This window comes from Ornithorhynchus anatinus, chromosome 10 (assembly GCF_004115215.2).
Source record: "Ornithorhynchus anatinus isolate Pmale09 chromosome 10, mOrnAna1.pri.v4, whole genome shotgun sequence".
In the NCBI taxonomy this organism is placed as follows: Eukaryota; Metazoa; Chordata; class Mammalia; order Monotremata; family Ornithorhynchidae; genus Ornithorhynchus; species Ornithorhynchus anatinus.
Window position 1 is genome coordinate 41,880,062 of NC_041737.1, and position 20,734 is coordinate 41,900,795.

The 20,734-nt window shown below is 43.9% G+C and overlaps 1 protein-coding gene across 4 annotated transcripts in view; it reads left to right on the top strand.

Annotated features, from left to right (window-relative positions):
* Positions 1-20,734, top strand: part of CPED1 (cadherin like and PC-esterase domain containing 1) — a 212,607-nt gene that overhangs the window by 12,903 nt on the left and 178,970 nt on the right. For 3 of the 4 annotated variants that reach the window (XM_029074159.2, XM_029074162.2, XM_029074160.2), the window contains exon 3: positions 6,963-7,146. In XM_029074159.2, coding sequence (XP_028929992.1) covers positions 6,963-7,146 — 184 coding nt within the window. Of the gene's footprint in view, positions 1-6,962; positions 7,147-20,734 lie in introns of those variants that run through there. The other variant, XM_029074161.1, reaches the window with a different exon arrangement.

The window sequence follows — 20,734 nt, forward strand, 5'->3', positions numbered from 1 at the left end:
TCCATTTCCCCACCTGAGGATTCAATATTGTTCTCCCTCCCGGTTAGATTCAGCTCCATGTGACTCAGACTCAGCTGCGTCTGAGCTGATTATCTTATGTTTACCCCAGTGTTTAGTACATTACAGCCACTTAACAAATGCCACAGTAGTTATTATTATTGCTATTATTGTCTGCCTCCTTTTTGACATTCCTGGTAAATAATTTTGTTTGACTCCTCTGAGAGTTTAAGCTCCTTGTGGGCAAGGAATGTGTCACTTCTTTATTTTGTACTTCCCAAAGGCCTAATACAGTGCACCACACCAAGTGGGTGCTCAATAATTTCTGCCTCGCCTTCCCCTCTTCCTCCGCTTCCACCTTCTATTGTGTGCAGAGCACCGTAGTAGGAACTTGGGAACATGCACTAGAAGGAGAGGACATCATCCTGCCCTCAAGGAACTTGCCGGAATTCCTGATAACCCACCAGCATTCATGTTGTGTTTGTAGAGTAGATTTTTTTGCAAGGGAGTGAATAGGGAAGGGTCGGAGTTAAAGGTTCAACAGGGCTCAGGAATCCTATGCCTGATGTGAATAAAGCCAAGAAGGGGCTCAACTTCTCGGTGTAATGGAATTTGAAGGCTTGAAAAAACAGTTTGGGTTGAACTGGGTGCCAGGACCATAACTCTTGAGAAAAATACTCACGTTTTTCCACAGGTAGCAAATTATAATGCAAGCTCTGAAAAGGCATTTCCAGGCTTTGGTTGACAGAACCAACAATAATAATGATAGTATCTGTCAAGTGCTTATTTTGGGTCAAGCACTGTACTAAACATTGGGGTAGATTCGAGATAATCAGGCTGGACATGGGCCCTGTCCCACATGAAGCTCATCATCTGTAGGGGAGGGGGAACAGGTACTGAACCTCCATTTTACAGATGATGAAACTGAGGCACAGATAAATTGACTTGCCTAATGTCATACAGCAGTTAAGTGGCCGAATCAGGATAAGAACCCAGATCTTCTGACGCCCAGGCCCATGCTCTTTCCACTAGGCCTTGCTGCTTTTGGGAAAAGCAGCATTTTCCCCTGGATGAATGGCATGTGGCTAAACTGAGATCCAGGCACAAATTTCCATAAGAAACGTTAATCTGCGGAATTTTACCTTCAAAGAACTTTCCCTTCAATTTGCCTTTTACAAGATGTGGCACTCCATTTAAAGGTCCCATCACCAGACCGGTTCCGTGTTATCATTATAAGACGTCATCAGTAATAATAATAGTGGTATTTAAGTGCTAACTGTGTGCCAGGCACTGTACTAAACACTATGGTAAATAATAGATTGTACACCGAACCTGTCCCTCATTGATCTCCAGTACATCATTTATGCACATTGTCAATTCTTCCACTAGATTATTAGCTTCTGGAGAGCAAGGTTTGTGTCTACCAACTGCATTGCAGTGTAATCTCCCAACCACTTAGAACAGTGCTCTGTCAATGTCATTGATTGAAAGAGCTTCAGCAAATTATACTGAAAGTGATAGTGAAATATATTATGAAAGTGATCTCGCTTTGTTGTTCACAAAGGTTCTTTGAGTCAAAAAATGCCTCACTGTGAGGAATGTAAAACTGTAAGATGGCTGAACAGCAAGGGGACTTCTAATGTTGTCAAAAAGGATTTGCCTTACCTACTGCTGAAGGTCAAGAATACAGTTTGATCTCATTCTTTAGTAAAAATAACATGGCAGTCACACTCCTGATTTGGGACAGCTGAAGAAATCGTATTGGAAAAATGCCACAGGATGATAAAACTGGGCCTGAGTTTCTTATAAATAAAGAAGGATGCTATGCTCGCTGATATTATTCTTGCCTTAGGGTGCCTTAAGGAGGGCTTCAGGTTTGATTTTCCAAATCTGTCAAAAGTGATCCTGTCCTTCATTCATTCAGTCGTACTTACTGAGTGCTTACTGTGTGCCAGAGCACTGTACAAACCGCTTGGAAAGTACAATTCAGTAACAGAGACAATCCCTAACCAAGGGGCTCACAGTGTAGAAAAGGGGGGAGACAGGAATTGCCAACATTTGACCAGACCTATTTCCAGGTGACTGAGGAGCTGCAGCACTATGAGTTTTGAATTTTAGAGGTTTCCCAAAGCTTATCTTCAAAAAGCAATAAATTGGCTGCTTCTCAAGATTTGGAAGGCCAGGACAGATTTGGAAGATGAGAAGTTGGATGAAAATTAAGGAAACATTCTGAAAAATATTTGTGATTGGGATTGGGGCGATCAAAACCTAATGAAAGTATTTTTTTTCCCAGAGTACAGTCAAAACTTAATAGACATATTTTCTCCAGAGAAAGGCAGAGTCTTGAGCATTCAGAGCTGGATTTTGTCTGGAAGGCAAGCATGTGACAGTTAATTTTTGTCAATGCTTTAAGGACCCATCAATTATTGAAATTATCTGTACAAGGTACCTTGAAATTGCAACCCAGAATATCTTTTGTCATTTTGTTTTTCAGACCTCACTTTTACAAATGGTTACTGGGTGGCCATTAGCTGTTATAAACGCTGTTTTGCCAAGTTCCAGTTGCTGTGTTGTCTAAACGTTTGCCAAAGGAACTAATCTGGCCTACTGCTCCATTTGTTCCTTTGAGTTTATTTCCTCAGTTTTCTGTAAAATGAAATTGATCAAATATTACCTCCCATCCAAATCTTCATCATGGTCTTTAAGGGGAGTGACAGCAACCTGCCATACTGAGGTAGACTTCTTCAAAGTCCCAACGTGTCCAAGAGGGAAATCCTGTTTTTAGTTACATGAATTGATCATTCATTTCCAGGTTAACATGTTGGAACATCAAAAGGCATTATAAATACATATATGTATATAGGCTATGTACACTGGCTAGTGTATTCATTAATATATACACTCACACATACACGCACACAGCTATTCAGTTTAGAGAATCCTCATGGGTAGCTGCAGGAAAAATGTAATTTCTCAACTGCATTATTAGAAAGAGCAATATTTCATATCTTCAAGTGCAAGATTGCACAAAGTCTTTTTCTTTAAACTGTAAGAAATCTCAGAATCATTTTTCCTCATAGTTCACAAAGTTTTCCATGCAACGACTATGGTTAGACTCAGCCATTTCCTATCTCTTTCTCTCCCATGCTAATGTACCAAATGCTATAGAAATGAATCAAAATTGAATAAAAAGATACGTTTCTTTTTCCTTAATCTCATTCGGCATTAGATGTAACACCCTTACAGCACGTGGCTTTATGACAATATGGTTTTCTCATTAAAAATTCATATTAACCTTTAAATGGATTTAACACAACCTAAAATGGTAAGGCAGTCTGGAAATGCAGGGGACTCTTCTGGGATGTTAATATAAAGCCCTCACACCCTCAAGAGAAGTAGAATAGCCTAGTGGAAGAAGCAAAGGCCTGGAAGTCAGGAGATCTCTGTTCTAATCCCAGCTCAGCCCCTTGCCTGCTGTGTGACCTTGGGAAAGTCACTTTAATTTCTCTGTGCTTCAGCTTGCTCATCCATAAAATGGGGATTAACTATCTATTCTCACTCCCCCTTAGATTGCAAGTCGCATGTAGGCCAGGGACTCTGCCCAGGCTATAGTGTATCTACCTCAGTGCTTGGCACAAAGTAAGTGTTTAACAAATGCCACTTATTACTAGTATGCTCCCTTCATCGTCTACAACATGGGAAGCAGCGTGGCCTAGTAGATAGAGCATGTGCCTAGGAGTCAGAAGGAACTGAGTTCTAATCCCAGCTCCGCCATTTGTCTGCTGTGTGACCTTGGGCAAGTCACTTAACTTCTCTGTGTTTCAGTTACCTCATCTGTAAAATGGGGATTAAGACCGTGAGCCCCAGGTGGGACAGGGACTGGGCCCAACTTGATCATCTCCCCCGTTTAGACTGTGAACCCGTCACTGGGCAGGGATTGTCTCTCTCTGTTGCCGAATTGTACATTCCAAGCGCTTAGTACAGTGCTCCGCACGTAGCAAGCGCTCGATAAATACTACTGAATGAATGAATAAATCTTGTATCTACCCCACAGCTTAGAACAGTGCCTAGCACATAGTAAGTGCTTAACAAATACCATAAAAAAATTACTTCAGTTGGTGCCTCAGACTATCCGTGACTGCTGCTTTCCGTTCACGGCTGGTGAACCGGGGCCATAGCGTGTCCGAACTTCTTCTTGCCTCTGTGGTTTACCTGGCTGTGCCCGTGCCCGGATTCAGCATTTGCAAAAGGTGCAGCTGTTGACCAACAGTCTCAACATGCAATCTGAGGTCTGTGAGCCTGGTTCAGCGTCTAAATACAGCAAGGGCAGTTTGTATTACAAAGTTAGGATCCATAATTCCACTGACCTGTCCACTTCCTATTTATTCTCCTGTAGGTGTGAATATAATGGATTCTTTTACTCTAGCAATAACTTTCTAAATTGATTGCTAAAAGCCTGTGAGCATCAGGATTAGGTCTCTGCACTAGTACGGAGGGTTATAAATATAACGGGGGCAGGGTGAGTTTGTATTTCAAGGTTGTGGGATGGATTCCACCGACCCACTTGAAGCTGATTTATTTGTTTTATGAACATGTAATATCAATCTTTTCTAGTATTTTTTAAAATTCTAATGAGCTCCTCAGATATCACTGCCAAGGGTGCCTGGTGAAACTTTTTCTGGATGTGTTTACGAATAGAACGATTCTGGAAAGGGTTGGTTAACTTTGATTACGAGGGTCCTGTCACGTTATAGAATCAAAGCAGCTGAGTAGCAGTGATTCAGAGCTTCCAAAATAGGTTGTCCTTCTAAAAAGATTTTTCCTGCTCTAGCCAACGGTGATCAAAAGCGATATCCTGAGATTAGAAAGGAAGTATCACCAGATCCAAGAGACGTGTTCACTTTTAAGCAACACTTGCTAGGCTAGTGCCCTGTTTTGACTTCCAACTCTGTTGTGCTTTACTCTCCCAAGAGCTTAGTACAGTTCCTTCTCTGCACACAGTAAGTGCTCAATACAATTAATTAGTTAAGATAGTTGCCAATCAGCAGCAGTGTTTAAGAACCTCTTCTGCTCATTCTCGTCAGAGTTTAAAGATGTCTACATAAATGGTCCAGTAGATATAAGTATGTGAGAAGCAGGTCCAGTGGAGAGAGCAAGGGCCCGAGTCAGAAGGACCTGGGTTTTAATCCCGGCTCTGTCGGTTGTTTGTTGTGTGACCTTGGGCAAGTCACGTAACCTCTCTGTGCTTCGGTTTCCTCAGATGTAAATTTGATACCCGTTCACCCTCCTACTTGGACTGTGAGTCCCAGGTGGGCCACGGACTGTATCTAACCTAATTGACGTGTACCTACTCCAACATTTAGAACAGTCCTTGACACATACTAAGCAATTAAATACCGAAAAAAAGAGTTTAGGTGAGGTGACCTGGAGTGTCAGAGGACGGGAGAAGAGCAGTAGTTCTAGAGAAAGTGGTGATGTCAGGGGCCCACTTGGAGAAACAAGCACTCTAGGTTCCAGTAAGTTCATTGTACTTCTGAATATTCTGCTGTATTCCTGACATACCATGAATGATGTCGTGTACCTCTTGATGTCTGGCATTTCTAACTGCTGTCGTTGGTGCCCGCCCCCCCCCCCCCCGCCACCGAGCTGTGAGAGGGAGGGTTTAGGTTCCCAGTGAAGCTCAGTACTTCTCCCCAAGGCTTAAAAGATTTGGTTAAATGATTGCCATCCCAGAAGTTTCTTCAGCCTAAAGAGTGACAGATGAGAAGCAGATTGGCCTAGTAGATGGGCCTGGCAGTCGGAAGGACCTGGATTCTACTCCCGGCTCTGCCACTTGCCCGTGAGTGACCTTGGGCAAGTCACTTCACTTCTCTGTGTCTCGTTTACCTCATAAAAGAGAGATTAAGACTGTGAGCCCCATCCAGGAGAGAAGTGATGAGGGCTTGAAACAAGGTGGTGAGGAGAAAGAACTGGCTGATGACTGATGCTAAGATGGCTGATAGTGACATGATCAAGCCAGGAAGGTGGGCGTGCCTCCTGGTAATTTTGATTTTTTTTTTTTTAAAGCAGAGCAGCTGGTTTTTCTCCCTGCCAATTTATCTCTCTTAGGCCTGGGCAAACTCGGAGCCATTTATTTCCTGACTCACCCCAAGCTTCTTTCCAAGTTCCTCATTAGAACTTTGTAATAGTGTACTCTTCCAAGCATTTAGTAAGTCAGTCATATTTAGTCTAGTCAGTCATATTTATTAAGTGCTTACTCTGTGCAGAGCACTATATTAACTGCTTGGGATAGTATAATATAACTGACAGATTCCCTGCCCACAATAAGCTTACAGTCTAGAGGGGGAGATAGATAGTAATATAAATGAATCACAGATATGTAATAATAATAATGTTGGTATTTGTTAAGCGCTTATTATGTGCAAAGCACTGTTCTAAGCACTGGAGGGATACAAGGTAATCAGGTTGACCCACGAGGGGCTCACAGTCTTCATCCCCATTTTACAGATGAGGTAACGGAGGCCCAGAGAAGTTAAGCGACTTGCCCAAAGTCACACAACAGGCAAGCGGCGGAACTGGGATTAGACTCCAAGCCCGTGCTCTGTCCACTGAGCCACGCTGCTTCTCTACATAAGTGCTGTGGGCCTGAGAGCCAGGGGACGTGAATAAAGGGAACAAGTCAGGGTGATGCAGAAGGTAGTTGGAAAAGTAGAAAGGAGGGCTTAGTCAAGGAAAGCCTCTTGGAGGAGACAGTGCTCTGCACATAGTAAGCGCTAAACAAATACCAACATTACTATTATTATGTGTCTTCAGTAAGGTTCAAAGTGGGGGAGAGTAATTGTCTGTTGGACATAAGGAGGGTGGATGTTCCAGGCCAGAGGCAGGATGTGAGCAAGAAGTTGGCAGCCAGATAGTCTAGTTTATGCTCTGTAATTTATGTTGTCTGGGCTTTTTCTTTCTCCCAGATTGAAGAATCTGTCGCTAAGCACTTTGGCAGTCATGGGAGAAGAGCTGTGCTTCACACACCTCCTTCCCACTGCAAGATGGAGATGGAGCTTTATCAGCGCATCCTCACTCGCCATGGCTATCTGGTGGTCCCGTCGGAAGGGAAGCGCCGATCTGCCGTCGGGCTGGGGGACCTGAACCCAGGTGAGATTCATTTCGGACAGGGGAGACGGCCCTCCTTGCTGAATAGTCAGAAGGATCTGGGTTCTAATGCCGACTTGTCTGCTGTGTGACCTTGGACAAATCACTTCACTTCTCTGTGCCTCAGTTCTCTCATCTGTAAAATGGGGATTAAGGCTGTGAGCCCCATGTGGGACAGGGACTGTGTCCAACCTTATTAGCATGTATCTACCCCAGCACTTCGAAACAATGCTTGACACATAGTAAGCACCTAACAAATATCATCATTATTATCGTTCTGACCTCTGGGGCTTTGGGATTTCACCTTTAACATCCTTGAACTGTTCATGACATCATCATCATAATTATGGCATTTATGTGCTTCCTTCGTGTCAAGCGCTTCGCTAAGCTCTGAGGTAGATCAAATATAAGCTGATCCCTGTCCCCACATGGGGCTCCCAGTTTAAGGTGGAGGAGGAATAGGTATGAACAACATTGGCTGAGCGCTTACTCTGTGCAGAGCAATGATTTAAGCACTTGGGAGAATCCCAAAGAGTAAGTAGACAAATTCTTACCCTCAGGGAGTCTACAATCTAGGTCACCCTTGCACTTGGATTTGCCCCCACTATTCACCCCTCCTTCAACCCCACAGCACTTAGGTACCTGTCCATTATTTATTTATATTAATGTCTATGTCCCTCACTAGACTGTAACATGATAATAAGAAAGTGTTGTGTAAGTTCAAGGTATTCTTATCACTATAAGAATCTTTGTGTTTTTGCCTTGAATGTCATCTAGTCTATTTATGTCCCGTTCATGCTTCCTGCCAAGAATTTTCACGTAAGATCATCACTCCACCTGACTGGAAGTCGAATGTGCCAGAAATCACATGGGAAATGTGGTTTCAGTGGGATTTCCAGGTTGATTTGCAGGGACAAGATTTAAACGTGGGGGAGATTTGCTGCCATTTAGATTTGGCTGGGTTGTGTTTGTTCGGAGCCAAAAATTGCTATGTGCTCCTTTTGGCAGGATCACTTGGGGTCTTCTTCTAGGAGGAAAGGGAGAATGAAACACCTGGGCAGGAGAAGTGGGGCAGGGAGGTGGTAGCTGCCCAGCTCTGCTCATTTGGTCTGCCAAACCACTGGTGTCGAGTCGGTTTTTAACTTTATTTGATCTTTTCTTTACAGTATTTCATAAGCACAGTGTCAGGCACAATACTAAGTGCTGGAATACATATGGGTTAATCAAGCTGGACACGGTCCATGTCCCACATGGGGCTCACAGTCTTAAACCTCATTTTGCTGATGAAGTAACTGAAGCACAGAGAAGTGAAGTGACTTGTGCAAGGTCATGTAGCGGACAAGTGGCAGAGCAGGAATTAGAACAGAGGTCCCTCTGACTCCCAGGCCCTTGGTCTGTCCACTAGGACATGCTGTCACCAGGCCTTGAATCCTGGTTTATCTGCACTATTTACCTTCATATAATGATGGTATTTGTTAAGCACGTACTATGTGCCAGGCACTCTACAAAGCACTGAATGTTTGTCTTTCCTCCTGCTCCCACAATTTATGACCCTTTTTTGTCTACTTGTTTCTCCCATTAGATTGTGATCATATTGAGAATAGAGAATGTGTGTGTCTCTTCTGCTGAACTCTCCCAAGTATTTAGAACAGTGCTGAGCATGCAGGTGCCCCAGAAATACAATAGTAATAATTGTAATATTCACTAAATGCTTGCCACGTGTCAAACACTGAACTCCTAAGAGCTTGGAGAGATACAAGATAATCAGGTGAGTCACAGTCTCTGTCCCACATGTGGCTCATAGTCTAAGTGGGAGGGAGAACAGTATTGCAGTATTTTCCTCTCAATTTCCAGATGAGAAAACTGAGGCAAATTGGGATTAAGTGACTTGCCCAAGATCAAGCAGCAGTCAAGTGGCGGAGCCTGAACTAGAAACCAGGTGTTCTGACTTCCGGTCCTGTGCTGTTTCCACGAGGTCATCCCGCTATTCAACTGATTATTCTCTTGCACCACCCACCCAGGATCAGCCTTGACTGAGCACCTACTTGTCGCAGAGCACGGAGCTGAGTTCCTACTTTGTAGAGCACCCCACTGAGCTCTTAAGCTTGTCCTCTAGGTCATAAGCTCATTGTAGACGGGGAATAAGTCTGTTCTATTGTTATAGTATACTCTCCCAAGCGCCTAGTACAGTGCTCTATACATAGTAAGTGCATAATAAATCCAATCGACTGACTGCAGACCACTGAACTGAGCTCCTAGAAGGCGCAGAGCGCTCAACTGTTTCTGAATTGTATTTTCCAAGCACTTAGTGCAATGATCTGCACAAAGTAACTGCTCAATAAATCTGAATGAATGAGTGCAGAGCACTGAAGTGAGCTCCACTTGGTTGAAGAACACTGAAATGAGCATCTTCTTGGTATAGAGCACTGAACTGAGCTCATACTTAGTGCAGAGCACTAACTCTAACCAATCTCCTCAGCTCCATCCCTTATTTTTGGTAGCTCTTGTCTCATTTACCCTTAGCTCCCGAGAAATGGTAGACATGTTCCTTGCCTACAAGGATCTTACAGCCTAGAGGAAGAGGCAGACATTAAAATGAGTTAAGGATATAAGTGCTATGGACTGAGGGAGGAGTGAATATTAAGTGCTTAAAGGGTACAGATCCAAGTGAATATATGATGCAGAAGGGAGAGGGAGTAGGGAAAATGAGGGCTTATAAAGAGAAGGTTTCTTGACGGAGCTGTGATTTTAATAGTGCCTGGCATATAATAAGTGCTTAACAGATAAGGTTTTTAAAGTGGGAAGAGTGGCGGCGTGTCATCTGTGAAGGGGGAAAGAGTTCCAGGACAGAGAAAGGACAGGGACAAGGGTTGGGAGACAAGATATTAGCGTGGTTTAATGGAAAGAGCCCGGTCCTGGGAGTCAGAGGACGTGGGCTCTAATCCCACTTCTGTCACTTGTCTGCTGTGTGGCCTTGGGCAGTCCACTTAACTTCTCTGCGCCTGTTACCTCATCTGTAAAATGGAGATTAAGGCTGTGGCCCCCAAGTAGGATGATCTGATTACCTTGCATCTACCCCACTGCTTAGAACAGTGCTTGCCACATAGTAAATGCTTAACAAATACCATAATTATTATTATTAAGCGCTTAGCACACAGTAAGCACTCAATAAATACAATTGGGTGAGGCAAGATTGAGGGACAGTGATTATGTTGGCATTAGAGAAGCCAAATATGTGGGCTGGGTTGTAGTGGGAAATTAGCAAGGAAAGATAGGAAGGGGCAAGGTGATTGAGTATTTTGAAGGCAGTGAGAAGGAGTTTCTTTTTGACATGGAAGTGGATGGACAACCACTGGAGGTTCTTGAAGAATGGGGAAACATGGAATGAATGTTTTTCTGAGCACCCTAGTGGAGTGTAGACTGGAGTGGAGAGAAACAGGAAGCAGGAAGGTCAGCAGGGAGGCTAGTACAGTGGTCAAGATGGGATAGGGGGTCTGAGCATCACTGTCTTCTCCACACCAATGGTTCTTCCTTCCCCTACCTCCCCTGCTGATTAGTCCACAACCAGCATGGTTACTGGTGCTTCCTCTGCCCTCTCAGTCCCACCCCCATCTGGTTCAAGTCGTGCACTGAGGAGAAGGAGGGTTGAGCTAGAGATGCTGAGTTGGGCAGTGGCAGGGAAGAATGGAGAACGAGGAGATTGGTAAGAGGAAGCAGTGTAAAGGGGTATTCATTTCCCCCTCCACTTTGGGCCTAGGGCTTTTACCTTCCCCTTTGTGCAGGGCTTTGAGAGGACAAAGATAATTCATTTTGACCTCTTCTGACTACGCAAAAATCTTTCCTCTTCAAGGGACTTTGCCGTGAATTGATTGCAAGTATGGTGGTCCCCAAATTCGCAAGTCTGTTCTTTTCAAAATACCCATCATTCCCTCCAAAATATCATCATTCTCATCTTTCTGGGTAATCTTCCTCCTTTCCTATAATTGAATACTCTTTGCCTGGTCAAAAAGGGACCTAACTTCACAATGCCATTGATTGTTTCTTGTTTTTCACTGCATTTTCTTGCTGGCCCTTTCAACATTGTGTTGAGAAGATTCTCACCGACAACATATTCATCAGCTCTAAATCATCTCCTATCTCTCTGATCATGCAGTCTGCATGTAAGCACTCCCTGATAAATGATTTTGACTTTGTGATCATTGGTAGAACGGACATAATCCAGAATCGTGACTTCTGTCGGATTGGGCTAAGCTTAGTCACCATCTGGAAGCAATGGCTTCATACTCTTCTTTTGTATTTTGCAAGCTTATTGACAAGAAATAGAACTGATAGTAGATATTATTCCCCAGAAATCTGTGGCTTTTGGCCAACTTTGTCTTGCCCAATGACTCTTTAGCCAAGATTGCACCTTTCCCCTGAATGGCAAAGGGCAGAATGCCTAGGACAACGTGAATATTCATTCATTCATTCAATCGTATTTGTGAATATCTCATGGGGGTTAGAGCATGACATAGGCAAGGTCCCAGTACCCACTCCCATGAACAGTCCTTTGGGGAATCATTGGCCCAAGCAGTAGGGCTCTTGAGGGGTTAATTCTAAGACCCAGTGAAATGGAAAAACTGACTCTGATGCCACTGATCTGCCTTTAGATTTAACTTGTCTTGTGTTTCCTGCAAGTACACACATTTGTGCATTTTAAAATTCACTGGGAGTAGAATAATTTACATATCTGCATGTTTTCTGGGAGAGTTTCATGCTTTCTTTTCCTTTCCTCTCCCTCACTCCTTTTTCCTTCCTTCTATGCTTCTCTTTCCTTTCTCCTTCCCTCTCTTTTTTCTTCCCTCTCTCTTCTCCCCTTTCTTTGTCCTTCCCTCCCTAGCGCTGCAGATAAGAGGCTTCTAAAACATGTGTATAGGTTGTAAAAGTCACTAAATGCCTACATATACATATCTAAAGGTTGGGCTATTCCTTTGGGAAATACACCTTCAATATCCAGATGTATCTGCAATTTTTCCCAGGTGTGAATTGCATCTGAAACACAGAACAAATGTCAGCCAAATCTGGAGATCATCCTGAGTCTCTCTGTATGGCTTTTAGCCTTGTCTAGGTTATATAGCTCTGAAATGAGTCCTTTTCAAAAAAATGAAACCAAATGAAGGAGAATGTTTGCCTACCATGCTGATCTTTCTTTCCTCTCTGCAGTGAAGTACGTTTGGACCTCAATTGACATTGTGATAAACAGTGTTTACCAGCAGTCTGAGTGATATAAAACTTGACAGATGATATTCTGGAAGATGACATTTTAAATAATGCTATTTCTCAACTTTTTCTAATAAGCATGCCATAATTTAGCTAAATGTGTTCCCAGGGAGCAGTGTTAAAAAGATATAGGTAATAGAGCAAAAGATACAGATCACCACTTAATGTTGTGGAAAATCTATAAAAGGCCTACCTCCCTGCCTGTTGTAATTTAATGGCCTTTTCATGCTCCTATGAATGTATCCCATTTATTTTCACTTTTTAAAATGTCCATGAGGATCATGTGGCTCTCTAAGTTCAGGCTAATTTATCTACAGAAGCTGTACGTCTCAGACTCTAGCTGAAGATTCCGAGGGAGAAAAATATTCTTCGGTCAGAGCATTTTGACTCTGGGGTTATGGTCAAGGGCTTGAACCTTCAGGCTTTATGGTTTTAGGAGAAGGAGCTACAAGACGGTCTAGATTTAAGAGAGACATAAAGAAGAATTTATTGACGATGATGGGATGGGCTAGCTGAGGAGAAAATGGAATCTCCTCCTTCTTCCCTCTTCCCAACTGCATGGAATGGAAGAGACTTTTTGGCCTGAAGGCAGGGGGATAGACTAAACGACTTCCCTAAATCCTTTCCCGTTTGAGATTCTACAGTTATGAGTCACTAGTAATCTCTTAGTAGTGGCTGGCTGTTAGACCCAGAGGAAACTTTATATAAACCCAGTTGACCCCAGAGAAACACTGCAAACTCAATTGTGCCAGTTGAATGGAATTATGTGCAGCAATAATTAAAGCTGCAACGATAGCAAAAAATGTTTATGGTTGTGATTTTAAGAGTGAATTTTAATATATCTCCCCCCACACTTTTCCTTTTTCTGTCTTCAAGTTAAGATGAAGTAATGAAGGAATATGTTTTTAGGATGATCTGGTGTTGAGGCTTCATTTAGAAATGCAGGCGACTTGAAATTTGTCAGTCCACAGTGAATTCTGCCCCAGAAACACAGCTGTTTCCAAACACAGTTTGGAAAAAGCCTGCTGGGTTGTTAAGGATTATTCTCTGCCACATTCTTCTTAGATCTTTTTCTGGCGTCGTGTGAATAAAACAGAAGAACGTAGGCTTCTCGAATGGAGGGAAGGGGTAGGATTACTCTCCAATTATGAGCTTTCAGACCACTGGAGAACCATTTGGTAAATTTCTACCTCAGTGCACTAAATAGTCCAAGCAGAGGTAGTTTAAGGCCCTCAGGGACAGGGTGGGGATGTAGTTTTGATGGGGGGCTGCAGTTTGCCTTCTCCCTTCCATCCAACCCAGCCCACACACTGAGCTCTTTTAACACCAACCTGCTTACCGTGTCTCTATCCCATCTCACTGTCAGCCCCTTGTTTATGTCCGCCCTCCCACCTGGGACTCCGTCCCGCTTCATATCCAACAGACCACCACTCTCCCCACTTTCAAACCCCTACTAAAATCCTATCTCCTCCAGAAAGTCTTCCCTGACTAACCTTTCATCTCTCCACCCTATTTTCTTTCCCTTCTGCATCGCAGATGCAGATAGGTCCATGCCCCGCAAGCACTTTGATGCTCAGCCCACCCCCATAGATTTTGTGTACATATCCTTATCCTTGTGCACAATCTCTCACTATATTGTAAGCTCCTTGAGGACAGGAATTGAGAATACCTACTCTATTGTATCGGACTGCCGCAAGTGCTTAGTACAGTGCTCTGGATACAGTAAGTGCTCAATTCATACCACTGATTGATCAATCATATGTTTTGAGAATTTACTGTGCATGGTTGGGAAAGTGAAATACAAAAGACTCAGCAGATGTGATTCATCCTCATCAGTAGTATTTACTGAGCATTTGATGTGTGTAGAGCACTGCGCTAAGTGCTTGGGAAAGAAACAGAGTTGGTAGAACGTTTCCTGGCCACAATGAGTTTACAGTCTAGAGGACCGTAGAGGAGCTGACCTTCTACAAGGAGAGGCAAACATTAAAATTGATTACAGATAGAGGAACTAGAATATAAGAATATTTACATAAGCTCTGTGGGGCTGGGGTGAGTATCAAAGTGCTTAAGGAGAGGATTGATAGAAAATCCTATCTCATGACATTACCAGCCTCTTTTTAGTTGAGAGCAGCATCTTCACTGGAGTTAGTAGTGAACTAATCAATCAGTTGTATTTACTGAGCATTTACTATGTGCAGAGCACTGTACTAAGCACTTGGGAGCGTACAGTACAACAGAATTAGCAGACACGTTACCTGCCCATGACAAGTTTACAGTCAAGTGGAGGAGACAGATATTGATATGAATAAATAAGTAATTTATAATAATTTTAAAGCTTTGTGTTGTGGGATTGGGGCAAATATCAAACGTCCAGAGGTCACATACTCCAAGTGCGTAGATGACACGGAGAGGAGATAGAGCCGGAAAGGAGAAGGCCTAATTGGGGAAGATCACTTGGAGAAGATGTGACTTAAATAATAACTAAGGGTGGTCTGGTGTATATGGGAAAGGAGTTGGCAGAAAGAGAGATGAGTGAGTAAGCTGACTGTAAAGGAGTGGACTGTGTGGACTGGGCTGTAACAGGAGATGAGTGAGGTGAGTGACTGCTTCAGAGCTGACTGAGTACTTTGAAGGTAAGGTAAGGAGTTTCTGTTTGATGCAGAGATGGATGGGCTGCCATTGGAGGTTCTTGAGGAGAAAGGAGTCATGAACTGAATGTTTTTGTTGATAAATGATCCACGCAGCAGAGTGAAATATGGAAATCCATCCTGGATGGATTTCAATTGGGAAAAGTATTGGGCGCTCCAACCTGAGATCTATGGTGTCACACTATCCCTCTACTATTGTTTTAAGAGGCCTGGGTGTCATGCCCTGAGGGAGAGGTAAGGCTGCTTCCCAAAGGGCCTGGATTTCACCTTGGGGGAAAATATTCCCCTGGAGGGGCAAAGTCAAGAATGTTACCCAGTTAGAGATCCAGTGGAAGCATTTTGTTTCTTTCACTGTGCTGTGTCCTGCAGGATCATAGCCCTGGATTACCAGAGTCATTGTCTGTCATGGCAGAAAAGCATAGTAAAACTGAAAAGCAGGGCGCTTGGTTCTTGGGCATCTTGAGTAGAACTCATCTTTGTCCTGGCTGCCGTGGGAGATGGGCCAGGGACCAGGACACTGGGGGCACAATAGGAATTAGTGCTCTTGGATTTGGGGCAGCTCTGGGGCAAGGGCCTCTCTTCCCCCTGCTAATTGAAAACCTGATCGTGATTGGCATTTATTTCTCTTTAATTTACCTAGACTCCATTTTAGCAGGAAGACATGAGGAAAAGGGCATATCTGATAGGCACAGCGGGTTTCTGCTCACCAAAGGTTCACAAAGAAACACACGGACATATGTTTTTTATTATGCAAAGTCTTGGCCTTAGGCCAATGTGAGTGACATTTCTCTGCCTTTAGTTAATCAGAGTAGAAAAAGATACTAAATCAAAAAAAATTCAAGATGGCAGCAAAGTCTTTACTGTCTCCAGACCACATGGTAATTGCCTGACCGAATCCATCGTAGGTGTCCACTGCATAGGGATATATTTACTTTCGACTTTTGTGACTGAAAATAATCTGTTCTTTCACTGGGCCGCTTGGGTCTTAAGGTGGGTTTGTTTAACCTCAGCTCAGCAGCGTTATTTATCCTGCTGGAACTTGGGTTAGATTGCCTTTAATTTTCTGAGAGACTGTCTCATTTATGAAAGCTGGGCTTCTAGTGACCTCTCGATTCTTTGGGTTTCCTTTCCCCTCCTCTGTGAAGAAAGAACAAAAAGCCAGTGTCTCGTTTTTACTCCAAAGAAACTAAACGACTTCCTTAAGTGGGTTGGGCCTCTTAATTGAAAATGGCAACCAGATGTTTAGCAAAATCACTCCCATTTCTCCTGGGCCCTGGGTATCCTTCTAATTGTTTGATCTTTCTTAGTTTCATAGGAACCATTTGGGTGTTCCAATGATCTATAAAGTAGGTGCCTTGAAAATAAATTTGACAGTGGAATTCCCGGAAACGGTTCAGTGAATGTTCTTTCTGCAAGTTTCAAATTCTGGGAAAGAAATATGGAGATTTATTTGGTCCATGCGTGTTGTTTCCTTGATATTTTTGGACTTGAGAATTGTTTTTAGAAAACTGGCCGTTTTGCTGTCGCCCAGTAGATTGAAAAGCCACGGCTGTCTTTTGAATAGAATGTAGAGTTGGAAGAACAAATAAAATCCATCTTGTAGATAGACCGAGTGCAGGCGCTGGGAAAGTACGTGGGACATCTTTCCTTCCTAGGGAGCAGTGTAGCACAAGCCGTGCTTGGATCAGCTCCGAGGGGTCTCAGGGAACAGGGAACAGACTGTCTGTCTCTATCCGCCAAATCAGTGGCTCCCACAATGTGTTTGCCAGGGACACTACAGTAAAAGTGTCTTTGGCATATGATGAACTTCCCAGACCCCCTTTCACCTTTTTATGATCGTGTTTCTCCTCTTATCACCCTCAAAGCCAACGGTTTCTAATCTAGACAGTATTTCTAACTCCCCACTTTTAGATGCACACATGCCACAAATAAGCTTCTGTGGTTTTTTTTTTATTCCTCTTAAAACAATCCCTCCTCCCCTACCCTCTCTGTCCCAGATCCCACCTCTCTTTCTAGTTGCATCTTCTGACCCTCAGAGCCCTGAATGAACATCTGTATAGAGGATCTCCTCTTTGGGTAACATGGCCCTGAAAAAATCACACCTGGAAGGCTTCCTTTTTTCCTTCTGGAGCTCAAATTCCTTCCTTCCTCGTCTATGAGAGGGAGAGCCTTTACTGGCCAGCTGTCCCATAATTGAGCTGAAAGTAAGCTTCGGCTCAGGGATTGCACATTTCAGGTTAATAAGCCTAAAAAGCCCTTTGCAATTGAAATAACCAGTGGGTATTTGTCAGGGGCAGGAATTTTCTAGGTCATTTACAATCTTTGACATAGCCAGTGGCCCGTAACCTTTATTAGAACAATGTTTCTCCAAGAAAATTTTGCTGTGGCATCCACAAAACACTTCAGGCTGGGGTTAGTGCTACAGCTTTTAGAAATTAGACTCTTGGCCCAGTTCTTGCCTTGGGACTCCAGGCCTCTCTGCCTTCTTTCACGATCCTTGTTGCCTTCCTTCGTGATACCTCATGAAACTCTGAGGACGTGCAAGCGGGCAGAGGAGAAAAAACAAGGAAAGAAAGATGCAGTCAGGAGGTGAGGAAGAAGATGTATTGAGGGGAAGTGGGTCAGGAAGAGAGAGAAAGACCAGAGACTGACAAAGTGAGAGACAGAGGCTGACAGAGTGAGAGTCAGAGAAAAGGATTAGAGAGAAATGACCCAGCTAGGGGAACAGTGGTGAAGAGAGAGGAGAATCCAGAGGGATAGAGGTAAAAGACCGAGCACAGAAGAGTCAGAGGGACAGAAGTATATAATAAAAGCTGATTGGGAAGTTACTGGTTGGAAGTTCCATTTACTGAATTTCAGTATTTTCCCTTTTGTTGTTCAGACAATTCTGCTCTACAAGAAAAGCAGAGCCCTTTTATGAGGAGTCAGTCTGCATCTCTGCTCCTGTGCAGGTTTTGAAATCTGCCAGAGCTGGTCCAAAGGGAGATTTAGACAGATATTCTTTCCTCCTTTTTTGGTCCCGGACCTAAGAAAGATGTTATCTCTTAGGATAGAGAGTAACCCTCCTCACGAACCAACACCATCTCGGCAAGTCACAACCTTTCCCACCTACACTCTCCCTGTCTACCAGCAAAGCAGGATGTAGAAAGTGAGAGTCAGAAAATATTTGAAAGAGAGGAAGGAGAGGGGGGACTGATGCCTTCCACATACCCTGCTCAGTGTCTCACAAGGTTCTCATTCTCCAAACTTTCTCACCCCAGCCTGACTCTCTCCTAGCAAATCGAGTATTGGCCTTATTGCCACTTCATCCCTGTTCCCACATTCATTCATTCAGTCCTATTTATTGAGCACTTACTGTGTGCAGGGAACTGTACTAAGCATTTGGAAGAGTAAGATAAAACAATAAAGGGGCAAATTCCCTGCCCATAATGAGCTTACACTCTAGAGGGGGAGGCGGGCATTAATATAAATAATTACAGACCTGTACATAAGTGCTGTGGGGCTGGGAGGGGGGATGAATAAAGGGAGCAAGTCAGGGTGATGCAGAAAGGAGTAGGAGAAGAGGAAAGGGGAGCTTAGTCGGGGAAGGCCTCTTGGAGGAGATGTGCCTTCGGTAAGGCTTTGAAAAGGGGAGAGTATCTGTCTGTCGAATATAAAGAGTGAGGGCATTCCAGGCCAAAGGGAGGACGTGGGCAAGGAGTTGACAGCGAGATAGCTGAAATCAAGATACGATGAGATATATTCCTCACCTCCTCATCCCCCCTCTAGACTACGTCATTGTGAGCAGGAAACGTATCCGTTAATTCTGTTGTATTGGACTCTCCCGAGTGCTTGGTACAGTGCTCCGCACATAGAGCTAAATAAATACCATTGATTCACTGATCCCTCCCACCTCCAGCTAATATCCTAGCCTGAAGGCACTGATCCTGCAAGGGATTGGGCTCGAGGTAAAAAAGTGGGAAGTAGGAAAAACAGGCATCAGAAATGACTTTGTGTGGGATGGAGAGGTGGTACTTTCAACCACCAGCAATCAGGATTCCAGTGTCCTTGCCCTCTCCTCCTGCAGAAGGGAGTTCTACTCTCTAGTTTCAAATAGCCTGGACCAAATCCTAGAGGGTGAGTAGGATGTTATATGTGGACCTCAAGACAAGTGGGACCTGTTTGTTAACTCTTCTAGTCTTGGTTAGGTGGTAGACATAAGGGAAAATCCCGCTTCACTCATAACCGCCCCCCTGCGCCACCCAAAGCTTTACTGAGGGCACATCTTTTCCAAGATGTCTTCCCTACCTAGGCCCCCTCCCCCTTTCTTCTTTTCCCATTTCCTTCTGCATCACTCTGACTTGCTTCCTTTGTTCAACCCCCACCACCCCCCGGCACCAGCTCCACAGTACTTATATGCATATCTGTAATTTATTTTTATTAATATCTGTCTCCCCCATCTAGTCTGTAAGCTTGTTGTGGGCTGTGAATGTGTCTTCTTTATTGTAGCAAGCAAGCACTCAATACATTTGATCGAATGAATGAATGAGTACCACATCCATTTTGTGGGGAGGGGGTGCCTATGTGGCAAAGGCATTTTGGGAATGCCAGCATGTCAAGAGCATTCCACGAAAAGCCCAGGACTCAGCGAGAAGACAGAATATTTGAGAGCATTTGGGTTTCTGAGGATGTTGTTTGCCTAAGGTTCAGCATTCAGCTTTGGCCCTGAAATTCTTTCCTACCCATTTAGCAGTGATGGTAATAATGACGGTGACATTTGTTAAGTGCTTACTATGTGTCAAGCACTGTTCTAAGCACCGGAGCAGATACAAGCTAATCAGTTTGGTCACAGTCCCTGTCCCACATGGGGTTCAAGGCCTCAATCCCCATTTTGCAGATGAGGTAAATGAGGCACAGAGAAGTGAAGTAACTTGCCCAAGGTCACAGCAGACAAATGGCAGAGCAATGGGTTTCCAAAATACCTCCTCCGGGTTGTCTTACAGTTTATCGGGACAGGGAGCCTAGAGTCTTATCCTAAATACAATTGCAGCAGCAGCATGGGTGTTTAATGTTTTTTTAAAAAAAGCTCAGCTTGTTTTCTACTCAGTAAGCATTGATTTCAAACTTTAGGCACCAATAGTGTACTGTGCAAGGCACCAGATGTGTGGAAAGACACAGTCTTTGTCCCTGAGAAACTTGTAATGTGTGAGAGCTATTTTATGGGCTACAGACTGGGCTGTTTATCATTTGAGTGGAATGGTAAAAAAATTGTAGGCTTGATACACTTAAAATACCTGGCCTTCCCTGGGCTATTTTCAGCAAAGGAATCCAGGTGAGGGAGGTGCTGAGGCAACGAGAGAAGCAGGGCTAACTGCTGGGAAGGATTTCTACAAACAGGATGAATAAAAATTGGATTTTCAATTTTTTCTACTGATGTGATTTTACCTAAAAATCAGGGGGTCATCAGTTCTCTTACTCCCTAAATGCCTCCTCTGGCAAAAGAGCTCTCAAACAGCAGCTCCCCCTGCCCCCCCCCCCACCTCCGCTCCCCTTCCCTGCCCCTCTCCCTCAGGCAAACTGACCACTGGGTGGGGGCCAAGGAGTAGAGAGCAAGGGACGGGAGGACCTGGAGGAAAATTACTGAAGGAGGAGTGTGGGGAAAAGGAGCAAGGATGGGTGGTGGAGGATGGGAAAGAGGAGAGGGA